Source organism: Ambystoma mexicanum, chromosome 12 (genome assembly GCF_040938575.1).
Source record: "Ambystoma mexicanum isolate Mex_15411 chromosome 12, UKY_AmexF1_1, whole genome shotgun sequence".
In the NCBI taxonomy this organism is placed as follows: Eukaryota; Metazoa; Chordata; class Amphibia; order Caudata; family Ambystomatidae; genus Ambystoma; species Ambystoma mexicanum.
The window spans coordinates 1253951510-1253977525 of record NC_090936.1 but is presented as its reverse complement, the minus strand read 5'-3'; the positions used below and the strand labels follow the sequence as shown (position 1 = coordinate 1253977525).

At 48.8% G+C, this 26016-nt stretch overlaps 2 protein-coding genes across 2 annotated transcripts in view; one reads left to right on the top strand and one right to left on the bottom strand.

The window, feature by feature from the left end:
* The first annotated feature begins 1223 nt into the window (after positions 1–1223).
* Positions 1224–4357, top strand: LOC138514771 (flagellar attachment zone protein 1-like). Its single transcript, XM_069630149.1, has 4 exons — positions 1224–1277; positions 1880–2131; positions 2334–2669; positions 2729–4357. The coding sequence occupies exons 1-4, from the start codon at positions 1224–1226 to the stop codon at positions 4355–4357; spliced, it is 2271 nt and encodes a 756-aa protein (XP_069486250.1).
* Positions 4358–7499: 3142 nt separating this feature from the next.
* The window catches only part of C12H12orf75 (chromosome 12 C12orf75 homolog), a 252245-nt gene continuing 233728 nt past the window's right edge, over positions 7500–26016 (bottom strand). Inside the window, exon 5 of the mRNA XM_069627774.1 lies at positions 7500–8594. Coding sequence (XP_069483875.1) covers positions 8574–8594 — 21 coding nt within the window. The 3' untranslated portion in view covers positions 7500–8573. The remainder of the gene's footprint in view (positions 8595–26016) is intronic.

Sequence of the window (26016 nt, the reverse complement as noted above, 5' to 3'; positions counted from 1 at the left end):
GGGTCCAGGTTTCATCATTCTCTTGTCCACTCGTAGCTCCACAGTGACCTGTGAGGAGAAGAAGACAACACAGGTTAGCTTAAATAGACAATAAAAGAACGCTGCACTTTGCACTTTCTCTTACCTAAAGCGTGCATCTCCACCCGGCACGCCAGCACCAAAAGACTTTCACACCCGTAAAGAAGGAAATGAAGACATTAATGAAACTTCTGCAAACCACCATATAAGAGCAGATAAACACTGATAAAACATCAAACCTACCTATCTACAGCAGACTTGGGGTCACAGCAGGCCTGGACCCGAAGGAAGGCGCACTGCACCGGTGAAGTAATTCGGTCGGAGCGCCAGCAACCGCTAAGCGCCCCTGCACAAGAAACACAGGACGGATAGCTCACCATACTCGAAAATAAGGTGAGACAGACTCGGTGGGAGGGGGATCGGTTTTCCTACTTCTTGTCAATCCGACAGTCGCTTCAGGAACCGTGAGCCTGCGTTTGCCTCAGCTACAGCTTCCTCTCAGTTTTAAGGTACTGTGCAAATCCTTTTGTCTGTTTCGCTCAGCCTCAGTGAAAGTGTTTGAAATCTTTCTCCAATCCGAGGGCTTGTCCTCTTCTCTTTGAACTAACTTTTCTGCCAACCAACTTCGTCCGTAATCCATGGCACGAACTTTACAGCGAACTACCCTGAACCGTGTGATCTTGAGCAAAAGACTTTTCATCTATTGACTTTGGCCCTAAGCCTTTTTAACTGATTCTATCATTGTAGTTCCTCTTGTTCAACTACCCTGAGTACTTACCTGTTGGTGTGATCCAATTTTTATTAACTTCGTCTTTCCCTCCCTTTTAAATTGCTGGAGTGCCATTTTGCTCCCACTTCATTTTGTGAGCTTAACTTGTCTGGAACTTTTGGGAGTTGTGAGGTGTATTAAGAGTGTGATTTTTAAACTGCTTATAATAGTGAAATGTTATACAACTGAAGAGTAAAATAAATGTATATTCTTTTACTTGAAAGAGTCAGTGTTTGCCTGAATCATAGTAATTGCTGTCCTTTGTGTAACTATTTGATACTGCTCACTTACTCTTGAGATAAGTCTGGCTGATCAGCCATCGCTACCACTTTAACTGTGTAGTACAGGCTTGTACCAAAGGTGAAATTGTACTGTCACTTGTGGTCCTAATTGTGTGTGGTGTTCCCAAAGGGTACTGCATATAATTCCGCTTAACATGTACGTCATCACAAACAAAATGCGTTTGGCCTTCTTTAATTGTGGTGTTCAGGCGAGAGCCAGCATAACCTGAAGACAAAGAGATTGAATAAATGTCACTATTTGGCAAGTCCAAAACAGAATTAACAGTTTTTCCGATTTGCATGTAGGCAGACAATGTCCTCTGTACAGGGATTACCTTACAGGAATGACTCACCAAGAGGGGATTCACTCCCAGTGAGGTCCCACCAGCCTACACCACTAGGGAGAGTTTGGATGAGCAGGCCGCGCTCCCTAGCCTCAAAGGTCACAGAGACTAATCAAGTGAATCCTGAGAAATCGGAAGACTAAGAAACGTGAACAAGTAAATGCTGAGAAGATCGCGGTCTGTCAGAGACCTGAGCAGGTGAATGCTGAGAAGCTCGAGGTCTGTAAGAGACCTGAGCAGGTGAATGCTGAGAAGCTCGAGGTCTAGAAGAGATCTGAGCAGGTGAATGCCGAGAAGCTTCAGGTCTATAAGAGACCTGAGCAGGTGAATGCGGAGAAGCTCGAGGTCTGTAAGAGACCTGAACAGGTGAATGCTGAGAAGCTCGAGGTGCTGAGAAGCTCGAGGTCTGTAAGAGACCTGAGCAGGTGAATGCTGAGATACTTGAGGTCTATAAGAGACCTGAACAGTTGAATGCTGAGAAGCTCGAGGTCTATAAGAGAACTGAGCAGGTGAATGCTGAGAAGCTCGAGGTCTATAAGAGACCTGAACAGTTGAATGCTGAGAAGCTCGAGGTCTATAAGAGACCTGAGCAGGTGAATGCTGAGAAGCTCGAGGTCTATAAGAGACCTGAGCAGGTGAATGCCGAGAAGCTTGAGGTCTATAAGAGACCTGAGCAGGTGAATGCGGAGAAGCTCGAGGTCTATAAGAGAACTGAGCAGGTGAATGCGGAGAAGCTCGAGGTTTAAAAGAGACCTGAACAGGTGAATGCTGAGAAGCTCGAGGTGCTGAGAAGCTCGAGGTCTGTAAGAGACCCGAGCAGGTGTATGCTGAGAAGCTCGAGGTCTATAAGAGACCTGAGCAGGTGAATGCTGAGAAGCTCGAGGTGCTGAGAAGCTCAAGGTCTGTAAGAGACCTGAGCAGGTGAATGCTGAGATACTCGAGGTCTATAAGAGACCTGAGCAGGTGAATTCTGAGAAGCTCGAGGTCTATAAGAGACCTGAACAGTTGAACGCTGAGAAGCTCGAGGTCTATAAGAGACCTGAGCAGGTGAACGCTGAGAAGCTCGAGGTCTATAAGAGACCTGAGCAGGTGAATGCTGAGAAGCTTGGGGTCTATAAGAGACCTGAGCAGGTGAATGCTGAGAAGCTTGGGGCCTACAAGAGACCTGAGCAGGTGAACGCTGAGAAGCTCGAGGTCTATAAGAGACCTGAGCAGGTGAATGCTGAGAAGCTTGGGGTCTATAAGAGACCTGAGCAGGTGAACGCTGAGAAGCTCGGGGTGCTGAGAAGCTCGGGGTCTATAAGAGACCTGAGCAGGTGAATGCTGAGAAGCTCGGGGTCTATAAGAGACCTGAGCAGGTGAACGCTGAGAAGCTTGAGGTCTATAAGAGACCTGAGCAGGTGAATGCTGAGAAGCTCGAGGTCTATAAGAGACCTGAGCAGGTGAACGCTGAGAAGCTCGAGGTCTATAAGAGACCTGAGCAGGTGAATGCTGAGAAGCTCGAGGTCTATAAGAGACCTGAGCAGGTGAATGCGGAGAAGCTCGAGGTCTGTAAGAGACCTGAGCAGGTGAATGCTGAGAAGCTCGAGGTCTATAAGAGACCTGAGCAGGTGAATGCGGAGAAGCTGGAGGTCTATAAGAGACCTGAGCAGGTGAATTCTGAGATACTCGAGGTCTATAAGAGACCTGAGCAGGTGAATTCTGAGAAGCTCAAGGTCTATAAGAGACCTCAGCAGGTGAATGATGAGAAGCTTGGGGTCTATAAGAGACATGAGCAGGTGAACGCTGAGAAGCTCGAGGTCTATAAGAGACCTGAGCAGGTGAACGCTGAGAAGCTCGAGGTCTGTAAGCGACGTGAGCAGGTGAATGCTGAGAAGCTTGGGGTCTATAAGAGACCTGAGCAGGTGAACGCTGAGAAGCTCGAGGTCTATAAGAGACCTGAGCAGGTGAATGCTGAGAAGCTCAAGGTCCGTAAGAGACCTGAACAGGTGAATGCTGAGAAGCTTGGGGTCTATAAGAGACCTGAGCAGGTGAACGCTGAGAAGCTCGAGGTCTATAAGAGACCTGAGCAGGTGAATGCCGAGAAGCTCGAGGTCTATAAGAGACCTGAGCAGGTGAATGCTGAGAAGCTCGAGGTCCGTAAGAGACCTGAACAGGTGAATGCTGAGAAGCGTGGGGTCTATCAGAGACCTGAGCAGGTGAACGCTGAGAAGTTCGAGGTCTATAAGAGACCTGAGCAGGTGAATGCTGAGAAGCTCGAGGTCCGTAAGAGACCTGAACAGGTGAATGCTGAGAAGCTTGAGGTCTATAAGAGACCTGAGCAGGTGAATGCTGAGAAGCATGGGGTCTATAAGAGACCTGAGCAGGTGAACGCTGAGAAGCTCGAGGTCTATAAGAGACCTGAGCAGGTGAATGCCGAGAAGCTCGAGGTCTATAAGAGACCTGAGCAGGTGAATGCTGAGAAGCTCGAGATCCGTAAGAGACCTGAACAGGTGAATGCTGAGAAGCTCGGGCTCTATAAGAGACCTGCGCAGGTGAACGCTGAGAAGCTCGAGGTCTATAAGAGACCTGAGCAGGTGAATGCTGAGAAGCTCGAGGTCCATAAGAGACCTGAACAGGTGAATGCTGAGAAGCTTGGGGTCTATAAGAGACCTGAGCAGGTGAACGCTGAGAAGCTCGAGGTCTATAAGAGACCTGAACAGGTGAATGCTGAGAAGCTTGAGGTCCATAAGAAACCTGAGCAGGTGAACGCTGAGGAGCTCGAGGTCTATAAGAGACCTGAGCAGGTGAACGCTGAGAAGCTCGAGGTCTATAAGAGACCTGAGCAGGTGAACGCTGAGAAGCTCGAGGTCTGTAAGAGACCTGAGCAGGTGAATGCTCAGAAGCTTCAGGTGTATAAGAGACGGGAACAGGTGAATGCTGAAATCCAGAGGCGTATGTCATGAAGGTGGTAAAACCAGTCATGAATGCTAAGATTCAAGAAGTCTAGAACGGACTGAGCTGGTTTTGTGACAGACCGAAGCTTGGGGATCAACCCAGTGCAGCAAGGAGTGTTGAAGAACGGGCCAGTACAAACTGGAAAACAGAAGTTGAGGAGAAGCTTAAAAGATAAATCTGTCAGAGGTCTGAAGGTGCACTAGGACAGCGGGAAAAACAAAAAAGTGTCCAGACTGAGCAAGCTCTAGAAAAGCCTTCGAGGAGAGATTCCTTTCTTTTGAGGGATCTGCCCTAGGTGGCGGCCCACCCTGTAGGTATCAACCCGCCGCTCAAGTTAAGGGCCGAGCGTAGCAAGGGTCACTTAACAAGGGTGGTGGAATGCTACCTGCAGGGTGGGCCCACAACCGAGGGGCATATCGCCATTAGCACCTGTGTAGTTGTCTGGTGTACCTTAGAAGCGCGGCCCAACGCTGTGCAGGCCTGTTTGACAGGAAGTCCGTTTCTCGCATCGGGTCGCTCTTCTAAGGCAAGTTTCTTTTTTATTAAAAAAAAAAGAAAAACACTCTTAGCACCTGTAATTGTAATTAGTTATTTATTATGCACTTAATACCCAGGGGTTTCTACCCACAGACCCCGGGGACCGAACCTCTGTTGCTCTGTGTCGTCTTGCTTACAAGGCAAAGACATTGCCCTGAACTAAGCTTCTAGGATTGTGTAGGAAACTACGTGGGTCGTAGGAGATGAAGTGGGAGGGGAAGGGGCCGCCGGCTGCCCAGGCAGCTGGGAATGCTAATGTATTCTATGCTAGGACTGGAGATTTCAGAATAGTTCTCAACACTTCAGTTGGCCAAGGATTGGAACCTTTCGCATTTTAGCTTAGGTTCAGCTAGCGGGCTAAGGACCCGTTAAGACTGGGTTTGGATCTTTCTGTTGGCCACATCTGTGGACATTAATTGATAGACAAGGATGTCCCTGGAGGGGCAAGTAGGTCTAGGTTACAAATGTTATGATACTGAGACAGGAGTTGATGTTGACAGAGTGTGGATCCAGGTTGGCGATGCGGCATGAGACGGGCATTCGTCCAGGAATTGTCCTGGTTTTGTTTTGGCTTTGAGGTGATACAGTTGTCTTGGTTGATGGCATGAAATGTGTTCCATGTGTTGGAGGTTAAATAAGCACTGTAGAGGTTAGGGTGTGTCTTCTGTTGTGTATTTTGGAGTGGAAGTACTCCATAAAGGAGTTGCATATTGAGGTGTAGGGGTGTGTGCAATGGGCTGATAGTGGTTTGGCCAGGAACTGGACAATAAAACGTTTCTGTATGCGATTGGCGCAGACTGGAGCACTTGGAAGTAGTGTGCAGGTTTGGTGACGTGTATAGTCATCTTATATTTTGAGTGGCAGTCTGAGGGATGGCCCCATGGTGCGGTATGGATTATTTCGCCAGACTCTTCATAGTTGACTGGTTTCCTGTTGGATGATGAGGGGTAGTGTTGTAATTGTTGAGCAGTGTGGGGAGGGTGTGAGAGGAGGCTGTTATGAGTGGCGGTGGGGGGGCTGTATGGGGTCCGGTGGGCTGGGGGGGGGGGGGGGCACCAGGGTATCATACATGACCCTCAATCCTGGTTAGATATAAAATAGAAAGGAAGGTATATGAACACCCAAAGTATACACTCGAACATACAAGACACCAATTCTAAAAGTGGCGAAGAGAAAAAAATCAATTTGCTTCACTCCTTGTATAGTTACAGATCACATTAGGAAATGTATTAATAAAATCAATAAAAGATTTTTATAACCTTTATCAATAATAAAAGGCTAATCATTTAAAAAGAAATGTAATGATGGATTCATTTTTTGTTGAGTAATATGGGATATGTAATCTTGCCAGACTAGCTTATTTTATCTGTGAAAACACCTAGAGGTTTTATAGTTAATGCACAAATAATGTTTTCAGAGTGGTTAACCTTTTTTCAATATTAACAATCTTTTATTGAGTCTTATTAATGCGATTTGTAACTCTACAAGGAGTAAAGCGAATTGAGTTCTTTCTCGTCCCCACTTGGTTTAGATTTGGTTTCTTGTATATTAGTGCATACATTCGGTCTTCATACACCCTGTGTTGTTTGGGCGGGAACCATTAGGGTTGGAATTGGCAATATACATGCTTGTGAAGGGTGGGGATGCTCTCTGTGGTGGTTAGTATTGAGGTCAGGACATTCAGAGTGCAGGTAGGGAGTGCAGGACATTCAGAGTGCAGGTAGGGAGTGCAGGACATTCAGAGTGCAGGTAGGGAGTGCAGGACATTCAGAGTGCAGGACATTCAGAGTGCAGTTAGGGAGTGCAGGACATTCAGAGTGCAGGTAGGGAGTGCATGACATTCAGAGTGCAGGTAGGGAGTGCAGGACATTCAGAGTGCAGGTAGGGAGTGCAGGACATTCAGAGTGCAGGTAGGGAGTGCAGGACATTCAGAGTGCAGGTAGGGAGTGTGTGCGGGGGTATAAATGAGGTGGAAGCGTGTGGGATTGATGGAAGGAAGCTAGAGAGAGCACTTCAAAGGATATGTATGAGGGGTGTTTGGGGTTTGCCGAGTGTGAGCGAGTTGCTAGATTGTTTGGTGTGGATGAGGGAGTGTAGGGAGAGCATGACGGGAATCGGAGTAATGTGGTGGGGTTTGCGGCATGTGTCTGTGAGAAGGAGCATGCCCGGGCTGTATGTGTGCCTGTATCTTTGGTGCTTCTTCTCGCCTTTGCTCATCCTCCCAACTAAGACCCACGCACTGGAACTCGCACTGGAACTCTTTTCCTCTGACTGTCCGCTTCTCTCTGTTTTACCACATCTTTCACACTCGCTTAAAAGACTATCCCCTGATCTCTTCTCACCGGCGCTTCACTATTTGGTAACTTCTCTATTGTCACTATTATTGCACCGTTTTGCACTTCTCCTGTAAACTGTTTTGGTGAAAGAGCCATGCAAATAACACATACCCAGAGCATTACGGATCCGCGGGCAACTCCAGCCACCCCTTATATTGACATGTTGCCGGATTTCCACTGTGTGGTGCATGTCCTCATGGAGAACAGTGGATCCTTCACACAATCTGCTTTGCTCCTACAGAACATACAAATCTAAGAGTGTGCAGTAACATTCTCCTTTTTGTATTCAATTATGAAAACAATCTTTAATTCGCATAAGATTACAATAATTTCTACAAACTTGGTGACCGATCAAAGTGACTGTGGTGTGTCTTAGAAAATGCAGTGTCCACCTTGCAGTAGGTCTTGACATGAAGAAGGACCCAGTATGTTCGATATCTATTCTATGTCATCAGATCACAGGGAGAGTAGGTAGAGCTAAGAAAAAAAATCAACATGAATAAGAGCTTTACTTCCCCAAAAAACAGGACAATAGGAAGCAGTTCCTTGAGGTCAAACCATACCATTGCCGGGTCAGGATACACCAGCCTGGAGAGTACTACTGGAAACCACAAAGCCATCGTTGATGCCTAAAATGATTGTCTACAACCTGAAGCTTCGGTCACACCTCCCGGGCAGGCAGAGATTTGAAAGTAGAAGCTCATGATTGTAAATCCTGCTGGCAGCTTTTCCTGACTGCTCTGGTCACAATGCCATTGGGGTCTTCAGGCAGTGCTGTGTCTACGTAGACGTGCTTGTGTCGGCTTTGGAATTACTCAGTGGACTGCTGGTGATAATAATGACATTGGTGTCTTCACACAGCGCTGTGTGGACGTGCTTGTGTTGGCTTTGCTCCGTGGACATCTGGTGATCACAATTACATTGGTGTCTTCACGCAGTGCTGTGTGGACGTTGTTGTGTCAGCTTTGGAATTGCTCCGTGGACTGCTGGTGATCACAAGGACATTGGTGTCTTTACGCAGCACTGTGTAGACGTTGTGTCGGCTTTGGAATTGCTCAGTGGACTGGTGGTGATGACAATGACATTGGTGTCTTCACGCAGTGCTGTGTAGACGTGCTGGTGTCGGCTTTGGAATTGCTCAGTGGACTGGTGGTGATGACAATGACATTGGTGTCTTCACGCAGTGCTGTGTCTACGTGGGCGTTCTTGTGTCGGCTTTGCAATTGCTCAGTGCAGGTCAGGTTCATGGCCAATCTCTTCTGTGCTCAAGTTGAAAGATCCTTTGCTGGCAGCACATTTCTGGGAAAAGCGCAGGTTTATTCAACAGCAACCAGGGACATCAAATGGCACTTCACTTTAAACTGCCAGTTCCCTGAAAAGGAAACCATGTCACATTATTAAAGTGTAGAGTGCATGCAAAAATGCAAAGTAACTGATCTTTCAAATGGCATTAACAACTCTTCCTCATCACAGCCTTTATTCAAATAGTTGCTCCCGTGCCCTGGAGCCAGGCAGCCTGCTTGGGCACCCATTAAAACTCTCCCATCACGAGTCCTGTGCAATGAGCAGCCCCTTCATACCCCAGATTTTATTCTCTGAAGGGGTCTTTGCCATGGCAAGGCAGGCTGGGAAAGTGGATCCTGGCAAAGGTTGCGGAAGGCCCATTGGGACCCTCTTGGTAACAATGGTCCTCTGTGCAAGTTGTGTTACATGTGTGCCTGTCTGTTGGTAGCCCAAAGAGTCCCCCGGGGAGCGAGCATGAGGTGGTTGTTGGGTCTGATTTTGGGTTAACGTTTCTGTTGTGCCTTCTCCCTGGAGTTTCTAGAGCCGTCTCTGTGCGTCAAGTCAGAAACACAGGATGTGAGAGGCAGAGACATTGTTGTAATATAACAGATACAGGAAGGCGCTACAAACCAAACAGCATGTAAGTGCTACTTTCAGAATGATTCTTTTATAGGCGCGAGATTGCCATGGTGCAAAGACATGGTGCAAAGAGGTAGCCACAGGTGCAAGGAATCGGTTTAGAAAATCTTTATTCACAAAGAATGGGTTGGGGTAACTCCCATCTTGTCCTATTCTATATGGGAGTAATCTCAACCACAAAATAAAAAGAATAATTGTTCACAGCCTGTCCTGTTAAAACCAAAAGGAAGTCCGTGCCATGCCTCAGCAATGGCGTTTATGGAAGAGATGGACATATACCCGTTGAGTCTCTTCGGGAACCGGCAGACCAGCCTTCTGGAAGAACTATGTCTAACGGTCTAGTCCTCCACCAACATGGCCGCCACAAGATGGAGAACTGATCTATATCTGAATCACGTGACCAACGCTCTACGCGTTGTATCAGTCTCTGGTGCCCTCTGCCGTGACTACAGATCCCGGACTGTATCCCTGTTTTTTTTCCATTCTTCAGCCTCCCTTTGCCTTCCTTTTGCCTCCCTCTTGCTTCCAACCTTCGACCTCTCCTCGTAGAGTTTTCCGCTCTCTCTCCCACTGGCTTTTCGCGCTTCTGGCACCCGGCGCTACCTTTTCCTACCCGCTTCCGGGTTAGGTTGTCTGTCTCTCACCGTCTTACCACTACTTACTTCCCTCTTTGTTTCTGACCGGCTCCGCTGGGAATGGTTTGTTTCCGTCTGTCTGTTCCTATCCATTTCTTCCGCGGTCGGATTCACCCTTTTACTTACCTTCGATTCTTAGGGTCTTCGTTATCCTCCTCCGATTACCCTTCCTTCCGTTCTGCTGTGATTCACGTTCAGACTTTCCTCCGTTATTCCAACCCACTTCCTAATTCCGTTGCCACCGGACTTAAAGATACCGAAGAGTAAGCTGTGGCTGTTGGAGGACCTTACACAGGACTACATTCAGGGTTTTTTGGTGCCTCCAGCTTTTTCCCTGACTTGGGGTCGGCTCCCTGGAGTTCTCTTTGGCGTGGGTTCTCATCCCTACCAGTGCGGCATCCAGGGGACCTAGACCCTACCTCCACAACAAAAAGGACAAGAAACCTAAGGGCGATGAGAAAGAGGAGAAACGAAGAAGCAAGCAAAGGATATCTTCTGAGATTACAACAAGACTCTTCAAACACAGAAGGTGAGGAGAGGTCTCGGGAGGGTACGCCGGATCCTCCGATTCAGGACAGTATACAACCCCAAGAAACCACTATGGCCTCCATGGAACAATACCACAAGTTGGTAGCTCCCATCCAGGGGTTGACAGACGAGGTCCAGTCAATTTGCGCAGAAAACACAGCCTTAAGACAACAAGTGGTGGCCCGCAACCAGAGGAGATTTGCCCCATATGCCTCTGCCGTTCGGGAAGTACGATGGCAGTCCAAGAACACTTAAGGAATACATCGATGCATACCAGATGTATTTTACCTCCCGTGCCAAGGCATATGAGACAGATAAGGCCCAAGCAGGTTTTCTGATATCTAATCTGGTGGGGAATGCACTGGCCCGGGCCACCCCCATGATGACCAACAACGATGCCACACTGAACGATCCCAGTTCCTCCAACACTTCAAGGAGAGGTTTGATCGACCGGAAGTCTTATATGCATCCTACGAGGCAATGTTGGATGTCAAACATGGCTCCTCAGATGTCCAAACATATGTGGCCAAGTTCAAGAATCACCGGGTGGCCCGATTCTGCACAAATGACATTGTTCCGCAGGGGCCTCCAGGAAGATCTCAAGGACGAGCTGGCACGAGTAGCTCATCCCTAGTCTTTTCAAGAACTGGTCACCCTAACACTCCAGATAGAATACAGTTTAATGGAACGGTGACAGGAGAAAAGAAAGGGTCGGTTGGACCTTCCCCCGTATGACCTCCCACCACAAGTTAAAGACTCCTTGTCAGCTGAAGAACCCATGCAAACTGGAGCGGCTCGTGGTCCTCTCGACTCCGGAAGAACGTGCCCGCCGCCCCACACCCGGCCTATGTATGTATTTCAGATCATCTAAGCATCTACTACGGAACTGTCCAGAAGTTCCTCCAAGGAAAAAGGGAAACTCCTACCCCCGATCTTATGCAGGAGAGAGATCGGGAGAGGCAGTAGCAGTCCCTGCAACCAAACCCAGCCAGCCAATGAGCAGAGAAGAAGATGCCAGACTGATGGTATTCCAGGTTGAACTCCTGGTATCCCCAGGTCAGACTCTAAGTGTGCTAGCTATGCTGGACTGTGGAGCCGCCGGCAATTTCGTTGACACTACATGGACAGAGGACCCGGGTATCCCCTTGGTGCCAAAATCGAAGCCCGTACCTGTTGAGGGGGTTGATGGGTTACCCCTTTCCTCTGGTGCCATAATTATGGAAACAAGGGTGCTACAGATCAGCCCAGGGGAGCACCAAGAGGAAATAGCATTCAACATAATAAGGGCTGCATACTTCCCGGTCATTCTGGGAATGCCATGGCTAAGAAGGCATAACCCAAGTATCGACTGGAATCTCTACACAGTGACCTTCAACTCCTCTTATTGTCAACCTTGTGTACAACAGATCGTGCAGAAGAAGCAGGAAGGTATGCCCGTAATGGTCAATGTGGTGGGTGCCTTGATCCCTTCTCATTACTTGGAATTCGCTGAGGTATTTGAGGACAAGAAACCTCGGTTGCGGCCTCCACATAGGCCAAAAGACTGTTCCATCTCGCTGCTGCCAGACAATCCAGTTCCCTCTGGACGAATGTTACCCCTTTCTCTCCCGGAAAGACATGCCTTAAAGAGTTATCTAGAGGAATACATGCAGAAATGACTCACCGAGGAGTCCCGGTCTTCTCAATGAGCCTCCTTGTTCTTCATTCCGAAGAAAAGATCAACAGAATTAAGGCCCTGCATTGACTACCGCGGTCTCAACCACATAACTGTGAGGGATTGTTATCCCATGCCCTTGATCCAGGACATCCTAGAGGCAGTACAAGGGGCTATGGTATTCACTAAGCTGGACCTTAGAGCAGCCTACCACCTTCTGACGGTAAAAAGGGGAGAAGAGTGGAAGACAGCTTTCTGGACCCCTTTGGGATTATATGAATACCAGGTCATGTCCTTTGGGCTATCAAATGCACCTGCGGTTTTCCAAAGATTTATCGATAAGATCTTCTCAGACTTGCTATACTTGTCGGTAGTTGTCCATCTTGATGACATTTTGGTGTTTTCCTCGAACATTACCAAACACCACCAACATGTGAAGGAGGCGTTACGTCACCTCCAGACCAACCATCTACATGCCAAACCAGAAAAATGCTAGTTCGACGTTGCCAAGGTCTCCTATCTTGGGTATGTCCTTTCATCCGAAGGAATACAAAATGGACCCAAGCAAGGTCTCAGCCATTTTAAATGGGTAGAACGCCGAAATGTCAAGGAACTCCAGAGATTCCTGGGGGTGGCACCTTTTTACCGCCGATTCATCCCAAACTTTGCGGAGGTCATGTTGCCCTTGGTAGCCCCCCTTAAGAAAGGAAGGTCTTTCAAGATGGATACGGCAGCCAAACAAGCAGTTGCCTACTTGAAGACGCTGTTCACTACTACCCCATCTTGATGTAGCCAGACCTTTACCTTTATCCTGGAAACAGACGCCTTCGATAAGAGCACTGCTCCGAGTGCCCTTACAGATGGTAAGTGATGCTACCCTTCCTTCCGTTCTGCTGTGATTCACATTCAGACTTTCCCTCGTTATTCCAACCCACTTCCTCATTCCGCTGCGACCAGACTTACAGACACCGAAGAGTAAGCTGTGGCTGTTGAAAGAATTTCCACAGGACTACATTCAGGGTTTTTTGGTGCCTCTGGCTTTTTCCCTGACTTGGGGTCAGCGCTCTGGGGTTCCCTTTGGCGTGGGTTCTCATCCCTGCCATGGTGGCCTCCAGGGGAGCTAGACCCTACCTCCACGACAAAAAGGTCAAGAAACCTAAGGGCGAGAAGAAAGAGGAGAAACGAAGAAGCAAGCAAAGGGTATCTTCTGAGATCCAACAAGACTCTTCAAACACAGAAGGTGAGGAGAGGCCTCGGGAGGGAATGCCGGATCCTCTGATTCAGGACAGTCAGTGTCTAGCCTAAGCTTGTAAAGTGTTCAGGTTTGGCCAACATAAAATAGGGTGCAGCAAAGTAATGTCAGGATAGCACTGCAGTAGCTCTGCAGCTTTCTTCTGCAACATTCTTTCAACGATAATCGAGCTGCCAGAGATCACCAAAGTTCTGTAGACTCAAATAATTCTCATAACTTGCTTTTGGGCTTCTCCAGGTTTTAGTGCTCCCCTCATTCAACAGCCCTCTTGGGTTTACAATTTACAGTCCCAATATTCTTCAGATGCTTTAGCCGTCAATCAATGTTTCACACTTAAAAGTTTTACCACAAGATTCTTTCACTTTTGCTTCAACAGGTGGTCCCTTCCCCTACAATTGCACCACTTATCCCAGTTCACCAAGTCTTCGTGTCAGAGACTTTCGAGTGCGCACAGTTTACTTGGCTCTTTGCGTGACCACTCCAACACCTCAGCTCTTATGGAATGGTTCCCTCAGCACAATTTTTGATATTTCGGGTCTCAGCATGCTCTTTCTTTCTCGATCAGCTCCCCACTCAGACTTTACTTTTAACTCCACTTTGAGCCTCACACAGCTCCCCGGAACATCAAAGAGATTTCAACACAGTCTTTTCATAATGTGTCAATGTACACGCTACCATTTTGTTTCCTTCACTTTCTTTCTTAAACACATTTACAGCTCATATCGGACAATTGTAGCTTTCTCTTCAATGCATCTTTCATCCTACACTTGTCCTTCTGAGGCTACATTTTATCTCTCACACTTCACGTCTTTCACCAACCAGGTTCGCTTCTAACTCTAGACTCAACGGTTGTGATTAGCATAGCTGTTACAGTTACTGATGTCGAGGTCACGGACTCCTCGCTTGCCCCTCCGACACTCCAACAATTCAACACTCCTGGGTGGCATCTCAGGCCCAAGGGAACAAACGCTTTCATGGATTCTGTCCTTAGACAGCAGCTTTCCACGCCATCCCCTTCTGGCTCCCTGGAGAAACAGCTCCCTGAACACGCTCTCTCTGGTGCTCTCAAACCACGGCCTCCCAGTGTCTCGGCACTGTTCTCTGACAGCCTCTCTCGGGGTGCTCAGGCCTTCTCAAAAGCCTCTTAGCTCAGTCACTGACTCAGTTCCCTGCTCCGTCTCCAACTCACTTTCCAACTCGCTTTCCAACTCAGGAGTATTAACAAGGTTCAGAAGGCTACAATGTTCATTCAGTGCCTGACTTCGCCTGACCTGCTCAACGGAACATTCATGGAAATAGAGTCCCTGTAGCTGTTCCGTCTTGATGATATCTTGACTGTTTAGACAAGGAGAGTTCAGGGAAAAACAGGCGGTCAGGGTTACAGAATGTCATGTCTGCTGAAGGGATGATGGGTAGGGTGGGTGTTTGGAAAGGGGGGATATCTAGATCACCGGGGATAATAGGGTGACCTATTTGATCCCTTTCATCCCATCCCCTTCTTGTAATGATGGTGGGCGGGATAATAATAGGAGTGTGTTATTTCTCCTCATCAGTTTTGTTTTAGATGGAAATATTAAAGGATGATGTGACAGATTTCTACAATAGTTTGGAGAGGTTGAGGGAGGAGAGGATATATTCAAATTGGTATTAGCATAAAGTGGTTCTCCGGTGTGAGAAACCAGAGGGTGTCTCACCCACTAGTCCCCAGGGATATCTCTCTCTCTCTCTCTCTCTAAGGTGGGCAAGGCTCAGCCATCGCCTTCAGATCCAGAACCTGGGGTGGAGGGGTGGACCAGTGCAGGAGGATCACCGGGGCACGGGGGTCTTCTGGAAGTGGGGGTGAGGCAACCGGTGGCGAGACGCGGTATTCCCCCCTTCTTTCGTCTATCTGATCCCTCCTATTTTTTAGGATCATCCAAAGTACCAACTCCCCCACCCCCTTCTTTACACAAACACTGGGCCGAGGAAGAGGGTGACTGAGAGCAACCAGACCAACTCTCTCACATCATATTTATAGTGTTGGAAACTGAGCCAGAGTGTGTCATCCTGCCTGCAGGGACTGCCTTACTCCGTGTTATCTAACGTGGGGAGGAGAGCTGGTTCAACCACATTTATCCTTTAACACTGATTTTTCCTTTGCCTGCATTTATCCTCTTTTCACTTTTTGTATAAGAGATAGGGCAGGCATTAGGTTTTGTTAGCATAGGCCATTTTGATTTGACTGACTCCACCAGGACTGCTTTGTTTATTGTTTGATGGTCGACCCTACTCCCATCTTTAATATAGGGGAAAGTAGGAGTTTCTACACTCCCAACATTTTCAATGAAGTTTTTAAAAATTGTATCCATTGTGACAGTGTCATACTTGCGATTGCCATGCTTTCTCTACAATGGCTTTACCAGGAGAAGGTCTTGATAGTCTTGTTTTACTTTTAGGATCAGGTTCTAAGGGACAGGCGTTTGAATAGCTTATAAAATCCTTGGGATAAGTCTTATCCCCTTCTCCTAGCAAAGTGGAATACTGTATCTTGTCCGAGGGTCCTCCACGTGCACACCCCAAAGATCCCCCATGCAGGTTATCCTCCCTCGCTCGTCCGCCAGCAGGGTTGGGATCCAAGAGTGATAGCCCTTTCCAGGCCTCCTGGAAAAAGGAACCCTGGGGACTACACATGAACAGACCCCCAGGCAGGAAAATAACTGACCATGAGCCCTGCTCTACCTCCTTTTACCTCTAGCACAGTGCCTTCCAGCCTCAAGAACGCCTGGGTCCTTCTGCTTCTCGAAAGTCCAAACCTGGATCCCAAATTCTCCACCAATTACTGGCCCATTACTACTGTCCACTTCTTGCTAAAAATCCTAGATATGGATGCATATCTCCAGATCCAAAGCTTCTTAGAATTACACAATCTAATGTGATTACAACTATCTAGCTTCTGTCCAGGGCACATCACTGAATCAGCCTTACTGGACTTAAAGATTCAACTAGACGACATCAAGGATGCCGGCAAGTCAGCATTTCTCTTGCTATTTGCCCTGTCTGCAGCCTTTGATCTGGTGGATCACATAATGTTATGCCAACATCTGGCCTCAGCAGCACATTTCACAATGGATGCCATCATCTGGATAGCTTCTTTCCTCTCGGAGAGAACCATGAGGGGCTTCTCAACCAGTGCAGCAGCCTGCCAGCCTGTCGCGTGTCGCGTGTGGCGTCCTGCAAGGCTCCTGCATTTCCCCAACACGTTACAATATATTTACCAAGCCACTATTTCACCTTCTTGATGCTAAAGGATTCACCTATACGAACTATGTAGATGAAACGCAGGTCCTGTTCCTCCACACTGGGGATTATGACACTGACTCTCGCAATGTCCGCATCATCTACCACATCATCCAGACTTGGATGGCCACCCACCATCTCTGTCTTAATGATGAAAATACAGAGATTGTGCTGGTTGGTTAACTCCATGTTTAGGAAACTCTGCTTACTGTTAGGAATCCACCTACCACTAGGCTCTGTTCACGCACACAGGGTTTAAGGGGCTCTGCTAAGCTACAAGATACCTCGCAATATAGCAGGAAACATACTCTCTTCGCACCCAGGTCTCACGTAACTGCCAAACGCCTCGTTCTGCATAAGAACCTGCACCGTTTTACACATAGTCCTTACGTACACTACATTTCCCAGAAGGCTCAGCATATGGGACGTTACGGGCGTTCCTGGCGGTTGGCCTGGAAACTGTGGTGCCCGTGATGTTTTCGTCATCACGTTCGCATTCCTGTCATGTGACTTGGTGATACTTAGTCCCCGTTTGCTTTGGATTCAGCGCTTCTGATTTAGGCGGATGTGCGCTTTGTTTCCTGCTTCGTAAACCGTTTGGATTCCTGCTGCCTTGACCTCGGATTTCGTTTTTTGGATTTGTCCTTGCTTTATCCTTGTCTGCTTGTTTGCCTGGATTATTTCGGAACGCTGGCTCCTCGACCTCGGAACGTTTTCCTGGATTGCCTGGCTACTTCCTTGTCTGCTTCGTGTGCTGCTCGTACTGTGCAGTGTTTTCTGTGCTTCCTATGGATCAAGTGTACTGGACCCGTTTGACCCTCTCTTCACTACGACCTTTCAAGCTTGGTGCCTGTATCCCAGCGTTACTTCAGCCCTTTACCGTTTTCCCCCAGACATACACCTTGGACTAGAGACTTCTTTGGGCGCATTTTCTGTGCGTCCTCGTTTCGTCGGGTTCTCAATCTGGAACTAGTGACTCTACGAAGGCGTCCTCTTGTCGTCAGGCACAGTTGGGCTGTTGCTAACTGGATACAGCATCTCCTGATTAACCTCTCTTGCTGACTTCCTGGGGTCCATGCGAAGGTACATCATACACAATACACATTGTACACTCGAAGGTTTAGGATTTCCTCCTCTTAACATATTTGTCTTTGCTTACTTTGTCGCAGAATTTTGGAGGATAGATTTCCTTGTACTTCTTACCGGCTCCTGTTTTCCTACCATAAAAGGTTGGTTCTAATACTTTGTACTCTACGACTGTTGCCTTGCATTGTGCTGATAATTAATCGGGGTGTTTTCTATAGGTTTCTGGAGTTGGCTGACATCCCTTGCGGTTTGTTCCTCGGGACTATTCGTGGATTTCCATCTTTCAAAGAATGTCTCGGTCTGTCCGATATTTGGCGGCCCGTCAGTGACATTGTTAGGAAGATATCTTCGGCTACACTACGTGGTCAAGTATTTGCAAAGGAGATCTGACACTTTGGCATCGAGGATATATGCATCCAAGTCTTTAGTAGCGTGAACACCTTGGGTGTTCACCTGGACTCCACCCCCCCTCTCTCTCTATAGACCTGTCAATGCTATCACTCGTCTGCTGGCCACACCTTCAAATTAATCAACGCTTGCAACCATTCCTGACTGCTTGAACTTCCATCTCTAGAGCACTTCTAGGATCCAGGTTAGACTACTGTAATGCCCTTCTTGCTGGGACCTCTCTCACAACCTTAAAAACTGCAAATTATTCAGAACAAGGCCCTCAGAGCAGCTCTCAACATCTCTAAGCAGGACCACATCTCAGCAGTAAGGAAAGGTGCTCATTGGCACCCTGTCCAAGAACGTATCATCTTCAAGACACTAGCCATCACGCACAAGTGTCTCCCCAACTCCGCACCCAAGTATCCGTCACCAATATTCTCCAAATCCCACACAACTAGACCTACACGCATAGCATTCTCAAGCCTACTGTCCATTCCAAGATTCCAAAGAATGAAATCAGGGTGCTCCAGCTTCCCGGTTTCAGCTGCTAAAAACCGAAATGCTGTCCCCCCTCAACTCAGATCTAACTAATCCTACTGGACCTTCATGAAACACCCCAAGACTTTACCATTTACCAACTAAGCAGACTGAACAAGACTAATAAGTTGACCTCCTGTAACCTTTTAGGTTTCATTTAGTAACACTAACCAGTGCATTGATGCCGACGGGTTTACTGTGCTTAATAAATGCAAATAAATAAAGGAAGAAGAGAAATCCACATTGATCTTCACAGATTTCTGCCTCTTTACTTTAAGGCAACGTAAGAGATGCAATGTGCATGCACACCTGTCCCTCGATTGCAGGAGGTGCATGCAAATTGGCTGATATTTTTAACATGCACGCTCATGTTCAGGATTACTCTCATATTGCAATGGAGCACAGATTCCGGATGCCTCCTACTGCCCTAAGAGGTGTGACGAATCCTGCAGAGTCATCATCGATTTCCCATGATGATCTCCTCCCACATGGCCTGGTGAGAGCAGCCGCTACCTGATCATGACCCTGGGGGTGGTATTATGGGGGAGGATCAAGTGGGAGGGCACAACTATCGGGAGGAAGTGATGACTTCAATGGAAGAGACATAGCACTGCCCCAGCCCCTGAAACTATACCTTCTGAAGCACTGCATGGACAACACTGCCCCGGGCTACCTGTCTGAAAGACTGTCCAAACCAGTCACGACCAGGCCAACTCAGTCAGCCTATGCCAACCGCCCCTGTATTCGGAGATTCAAGCGGATAAAAGCTGGAGGCTCCAGCTTCCCAGTCTCTGCTGCCACTCTGTGGAACATTCTACCCACCCTGAGATCTGGGCCCTCCTGCACTGTGTTCCACAAGAAGCTGAACCCCCCCTATTTCACTAGCACCCCCCTGCTATCTGACTAACATGTTCAGCGGTCCTCATTAGCAGCACCCGTCCTGATACCAGTCTATATCTTACTTCGATGCAATAAATTACCCAGCGTTAAGCGCGCTATACAAATGTTAAAATAAATAAATAACGAGGATTCCAAGATGGCCGCCGGAGCGAGTGGACGCGAGTGAGTCTCGCTCCCGCCGGGCCACTAATTAGCACCTTGAAGCTGCGAACCGGAGGGCGGCCGTACCGCACATAAAGCTTCGGATACGGCTCCTGCCACGGGCCACTGGAGGAGGTCACGTCAACCCCCTCCCGCGCCGAGGAACGGAGCTCCCCCTCCCCCATTGAGACAGGGAACGGCCCGCGCGCCGCGAACCACCATCGCATGCTCCCCCAGAAGACGCGAGGCGGAGGCCATCGGCGAGGGTGGCGAGGTTCGGGGAGGCCCCCCGGAACGGAACCCCAGCATTGCGGCGCCCATGGGCCGGGCAGACCTCCGGCACCTCCGAGGAACGGGATCGGCGACCCTCGGCAGCAGCGGACCACGCAGGAGGAGCGGGACGGAGCCGGGCGCGTCGCTGAGCGCCCACAGCCGCCCCGAGACGTCGGTCTCCAGCGGCGGTCCCCAGTCCGGCGGACCACAAGGTGAGGCTCCCTCCCTGGTGCACCCCGCGCCCCCCTGGGACCCCGTGAATTTGGAGGGCCTGCCCCCCCCCCCGCACTAGCAGCAAAATCGCACGAGGGCCCACCCGGCCGAGGCGGGGAGGGACTATTCCCCCCCCCCCACCCCACAGCAGAGAGAATTAGTGGAGGTGACCACAAAACAGACCCACCCAAGGCAACGGAGAGCGGCGCATTCTCCGAGGGCTGCACGAACCGGAGCCCCAACCCTGCAGCACACGTGGGGCCTTCACAACAGGCGCAACAGCTAAGGGGACTTTTCGCCCCCCTTGCCCCCTGAAGCCACCCCCTACTACGACAAGCAACTCAAGAAGGGATACATAATCACCAGGACGCGCCAAGGCCCACCTGCCAAGAGACTTCTCCCCGGCCAAAGAAATAGAAGAGGGGACAGGCTCGTCCGGGGGGACCCCAAGACAAGAACATTTAAAGGAAGTCATGTCTAAAGCGAAGGGGAGGGGGGGGATCCCTACAGTCACAGCAGCCCCCCAAACAAGACTCCAACCTGATACAAATGTGGGCAGGGGACACCCCAGTGTCGACCAGGAGCAGGATACAGGAGGACTCTACTCAACAGACCGCAAACTCGTCCGAGTCGAGGGACTTGGCCCCCGGCTCCCAACCTCCAACAAAAGACGATATGCACTCCTGGTTTAAAGAACTGCAAGATAAATTAATGTCAACGGTCCAGGACCAGTTTGCAGCTATTAAACAGGATATGCAACAGGCAATACAGGGAGTTCAACATGACATAGTCAACCTGGAGGAAAGGACGGACACCCTAGAAAAGATAGTGCAAAACGCAGAAGAAGAGGCCCTTCAGCGCGCCGAAACACAAGAACACCTGGTGCGCCTGACCCATAATCTAGAAATTCAGTGCGAAGACCTCGAGAATAGATCCCGCAGATCAAATATTCGCATCAAAAATATGCCAGAATCGGTCCTGGACGGGGACCTTAAGAAGGCTGTTCAGGAGGTCTTCGGGGATATCATCGAAGCTCAGGACCCGGAGACAGTGGGGATCGATCGCATACATCGAGTAGGACCGAGACGCGCGGGGGCACCGGGAGAGAGACCCAGAGACGTCCTGGCGGCGGTGTCATCTTATCCACAAAAAGAGCTTATTCTACGAAGAGCAAGGCAGTTGGACCAAATCAGGATGAATGGGGCAGACATTCAGCTGTTTCAGGACTTATCAGCCGTTACACTCCTAAAGAGAAGAGAGATGGCCCCTCTCACGAGGGAACTGGTCACAAGAGAGATAAAATATAAATGGACATTCCCCTTCGGTCTCCTATTCGACTGGGAAGGGAAACAAAGGAGGGTGACCACCACGGAAGAGGGGCTATCCATTTTGGACATCCAGCCAGGGGAATCCTTGGCCAGAACAGACAGGAAAATGGGGGAACCACACAACAGGCCGGGGGGATGGGAAAGGATCCGACAGAAAAGAAAACGGCGTGGAGGGGGCAGGGATGGGTCCACCGTAACAAATTAGAGGATGCAAATATGAAAACACATAAGACCCGGGGCTCAATAACAGAAGACAGCACATGAAACGGCCCCCAATGATGGAAGTCGCAAACGAGAGATTTAACTGGCTCGGCACGGAGCTGGAACAACCCACATTAAGGTCAAGGAACGATGAGGGGTTTAGGACTCCCCACTAAGTTAACCTCGAGCCTACAGAGGGCTGGGAGCGATAGGCGGAACGCCAGAGCTACCTTAGGTACCCGTGCCCTCCTCGGGTGTAAAGTTGAAACAAAGTTTTTGGTTGGGGGAATTGTTTATCGTTTGGGAAGGGAGGGTAGATCTTCCGGAAGCAAGAAGGGGAAGCACAACTCGAGCTCAACACATGCACAATCAGACCAGTGGAAATGGGGAAGATTCGACTCGTAACTTTAAATGTAAGGGGCCTGAACTCCCCAGTGAAGCGGAAAAAAATGGAGATCATGCTACGAAGAGAAAAGGCGGATGTCCTTCTGTTCCAGGAGACCCACATTAAAGCTCAAGATAGGGGGAAAATTCGCCTGAGAGGATACGAGATAATAGCACAATCTAACGCTGCCGAAAAAAAGGCAGGAGTGTTGATCGCTGCGAAAGCAAACTTAGAAGTAAAGGTGATCGACAAAACTTCAGACAAGGACGGAAGGTTTGTCTTTGCCAATATCAAACTTCACAACGCCCTTATGACACTGGCATCCATTTACGCCCCAAACTCGGGCCAAGATGGCTTTCTGAGGGACACAATGGGGAGGCTGGAGGGGTTCGCAAAGGGGGAAATGATTATAGGAGGAGATCTAAATATCGCCTGGCACCCCCAATCAGACCGTAGTGCGAGTGGACCCCTCCACCAGAGTGCCCCCTCTCAGCGTCTGAGGAAACAGATGGAAGGCATGGCCCTGTGGGACGCGTGGAGGGAACATAAAGGCCAAACCAAGGGTTACACCTACTTTTCACACGTTCACAACACAATGTCTAGAATTGACTACTTCTGGGTGTCAGTGGGGATCCTGGGTAAAATACATGATCTGGAGTTGGGCCCCATTTCACTGTCGGACCATGCACCTATCTGGCTGGAACTGTCGACTCCGGGGAACGAAAGGAGAATTTGGAGGTGGACACTCCCACAAGAAATTCTATCCGACCCAGTGATGGGAGATTCCATAAGGGAAAAATTGGAAGAATTCTTTGAGCATAACGACACGGGGGAGGTCCCCTTGAGCACCGTATGGGAGGCGTCCAAAGCTGTAATCAGAGGCCATCTAATTGTCCTCAAAGTGACCAGGGATAAACAAACACGGCAGTGGGAATCAGAACTGGAAAAGAAGCTGTCGGATATCCGGGAAGGATTACTGAAAAACCCCACAAGAGACCTAAAACGGACTCTCAAACACACAGAGGGTCAACTCGAACATCTCCGAAGCAAACAAGCCCAGAGATCTCTCCTATACCTCAAACAGAAATACTACATAAAAGCCAACAAGGCAGACCGTCTTCTCGCCCGACTGCTCTCGTCGAAGAGGAACGCAACGACCATCAAGAAAGTCAAAAATGCACACGGGGAAACGCTAACGAACTCCGAGGATATAGGGAACACATTCAGGGAATTCTATCAGAATCTGTACTCCACAGAGAACCCAAACGAAGCAGATCAAAACAGCTTCCTGGCATCGATCCCCTTCCAGAAAATTTCAGAAGAAACCAGAGCAGACCTTGAGGCCCAGATAACCGAAAGTGAAGTGAAGAAGGCGATAATGAGCCTCCCGCTCAACAAAGCACCAGGCCCGGATGGTTTCACAGCCCTTTTCTATAAAAAATATGTAGACATCCTCGCCCCATTCCTTACTAGACTTCTAAACACCTTCAAAGATAGTGGGAATGTCACTCCATCCATGAACGAGGCAAAAATTCTGGTTTTTCATAAACAAGGGAAGGATCCCTCCCTCCCGGGCTCATACAGACCCATTGCCCTAATGAATATAGACTCAAAAATCTACTCCAAAATCCTGGCGGCCAGGCTCTCCCCACTGCTCCCCTCCTTAATCAACCCAGATCAATCGGGTTTCATCCCGGGGAGACAGACACATGACAATACCAGAAGAATAGTCCACCTTATAGAAAAAATTAAATACTCCCGCACCCCAGCAATACTACTTTCTCTAGATGCAGAAAAGGCGTTCGACCGTGTAGAATGGTCAATGCTTTTTAAAACCCTGGCGCACATGGGATTTGGGAATCAATATATTAATATGATCAAAGCCAACTACTCCTCCCCCTCAGCCAGGATAGCGGTAAACGGAGTAATTACAGAGAGGGTGGAAATATCCAGGGGAACGAAACAGGGCTGCCCACTTTCGCCACTCTTATTTGCGCTATTCCTAGAACCCCTACTTATTAAAATCAGGGAAACAGATCAAATTAGAGGGATTGAGATGGCGGGGAGACAACACAAGGTTATAGCCTATGCGGATGACATGCTTTTGGCACTGGAGGACCCTACACACTCAGCCCTAGCGGCGTTCCACCTGCTGGAGCTATTTGGGAACATTTCTGGCCTAAGAATAAATAAAAAAAAATCAGAAATGCTTATATTGGCAGGGAACAGCGTAACATTGGGCAGAGAGGCAGACCACTGGGACATAAAGGTCGCGGAAGAGGGCATAAAATACTTGGGTATAACACTTACACACAAGGTAGAGACATTGTATACCAAGAACTTTCCCCCACTCCTAGCCAAGATTCAAAAAGATCTAGAGAAGTGGAATCCCCTAAATATTTCCTGGTGGGGGAGAATACAGTCGATAAAAATGAACACTCTCCCTAAAACACTGTACTACTTCCAATCCCTCCCGGTTGGGGTCCCCGACTCCTTTTTCAGAGCCCTAGCCAAGTCGGTCTCTTCCTTCATTTGGAGCAGGAAACCCCCCAGAGTATCCAGAACAATCCTCACATCCAACATCAGGGAAGGGGGTCTAGCACTCCCACACTTTAAGAACTACTACCATGCGGCCCAGCTCAGGATTCTGAGAGAATGGCTAGGAGACAATCAACGAACGATGTGGGTGACACAGGACAGGGCGGTCGCCAGAACACCACTAGAAGACTTATTATGGACACCTAAACTGCACAGGCACCCGAATCTTCGCATTAGCGAGATCATGAAGACCACGCTGAACGCATGGGACGAGCAGACTCGGAGAGAGATCATCACCACGACTATGGCCCCGTTCACCCCAATCTGTAGAAACCGGCAGTTCCCCCCGGGGACTGAGCAAGGGGCTTATGGGAACTGGGAGGAAGCTGGATGCAGGAAAATAGGGGAGATGTTCGTGGACGGGGAGCTGAGATCCTTTGCCAACTGCAAATCACTTTGGAACCTCACCAATGCGGACAGGTACAAATATGAGCAGCTTAGACACTGGCTGGCCACGCCGGAGATCACCCAAGCGGCGACAAGAGAACTTACGGCCTTTGAAAAGTTTCTCCTCACCAACTCAGGAGACAGAAAACTAGTCTCCAATCTATATAGGTTCATGAATACCCAGGGAGAAGACATCAAGTGGGCATACATGAAAAGATGGGAAAAAACGCTGGGGTTAGTCATCACCGCACAGCAGTGGCAGTCGTTGTGGTCCGATATTCACAAACTGACCAGAGCAGTTCAAACCAAAGAAATGTGGATCAAGATTGTCACGCAATGGCACTACACCCCGGAGAGGCTAAACAGTATGTACCCACTTACACCTAACCGCTGCTGGAGAGGCTGTACAGAAGCAGGCTCGTGGAGACACGTGTGGTGGGACTGCCCCAAGGTTAAACTCTTCTGGACAGGAGTAATAGTCGAACTGAAGAAGATCTTCCCAGAGGTGGACCGGTACTCGGAGCGGACCTGGCTCTGTGGATTCACGGACCACAATGTCAACACACTCACCAAGGCGCAGCGAAAAAGCTTCATGAGCCTACTCATTGCGGCCTGGGCAACAATCGCACAGGGATGGAAAAATAGAGACCCACCGATGCTGTTCACCTGGCTACACAAGGTCTGGTCCCAAATGACCATGGAAAAAATCACACACAATCTCCAGGGTACACATGGCTCCTTCATAAAAGAATGGGGTGGAGTGCTAGAATATCTCCAGTCAGACTACATGGCACAGTGGTGCCCGCACTCTATAAAAATCTCGGACTTATTCACCTAGTAAATGGCCACGAGTACTTTGGACCAAAGACTATTCTTCCGGAAGAGGGTGGGTGGGGGAGGTGGGAGGGGGAGTTGAGGGATTGTTTACTTTTTGTATCACTTACAAAATAATAAAAACATGTTTAAAAAAAAAAATAAAAATAAATAACTACTGATTGCATATTGTCCATCTAAAGAAGACACCATTCCCACTTCATATGCACATGATGCTCACTTAACATCTCCCGTCAATGTTGGTTTTGATGGG

What these genes read in the sequence shown, in the direction of transcription:
- LOC138514771 (XM_069630149.1), top strand. Translation starts at nt 1,224, where the DNA reads ATGTACGTCATCACAAACAAAATGCGTTTGGCCTTCTTTAATTGTGGT. An exon ending in TCTTTAATTGTGGTGTTCAG is followed by an intron (nt 1,278 to 1,879) that starts GCGAGAGCCAGC and finishes AGACCTGAACAG; the next exon opens with TTGAATGCTGAGAAGCTCGA. An exon ending in TCTATAAGAGACCTGAGCAG is followed by an intron (nt 2,670 to 2,728) that starts GTGAACGCTGAG and finishes AGACCTGAGCAG; the next exon opens with GTGAATGCTGAGAAGCTCGG.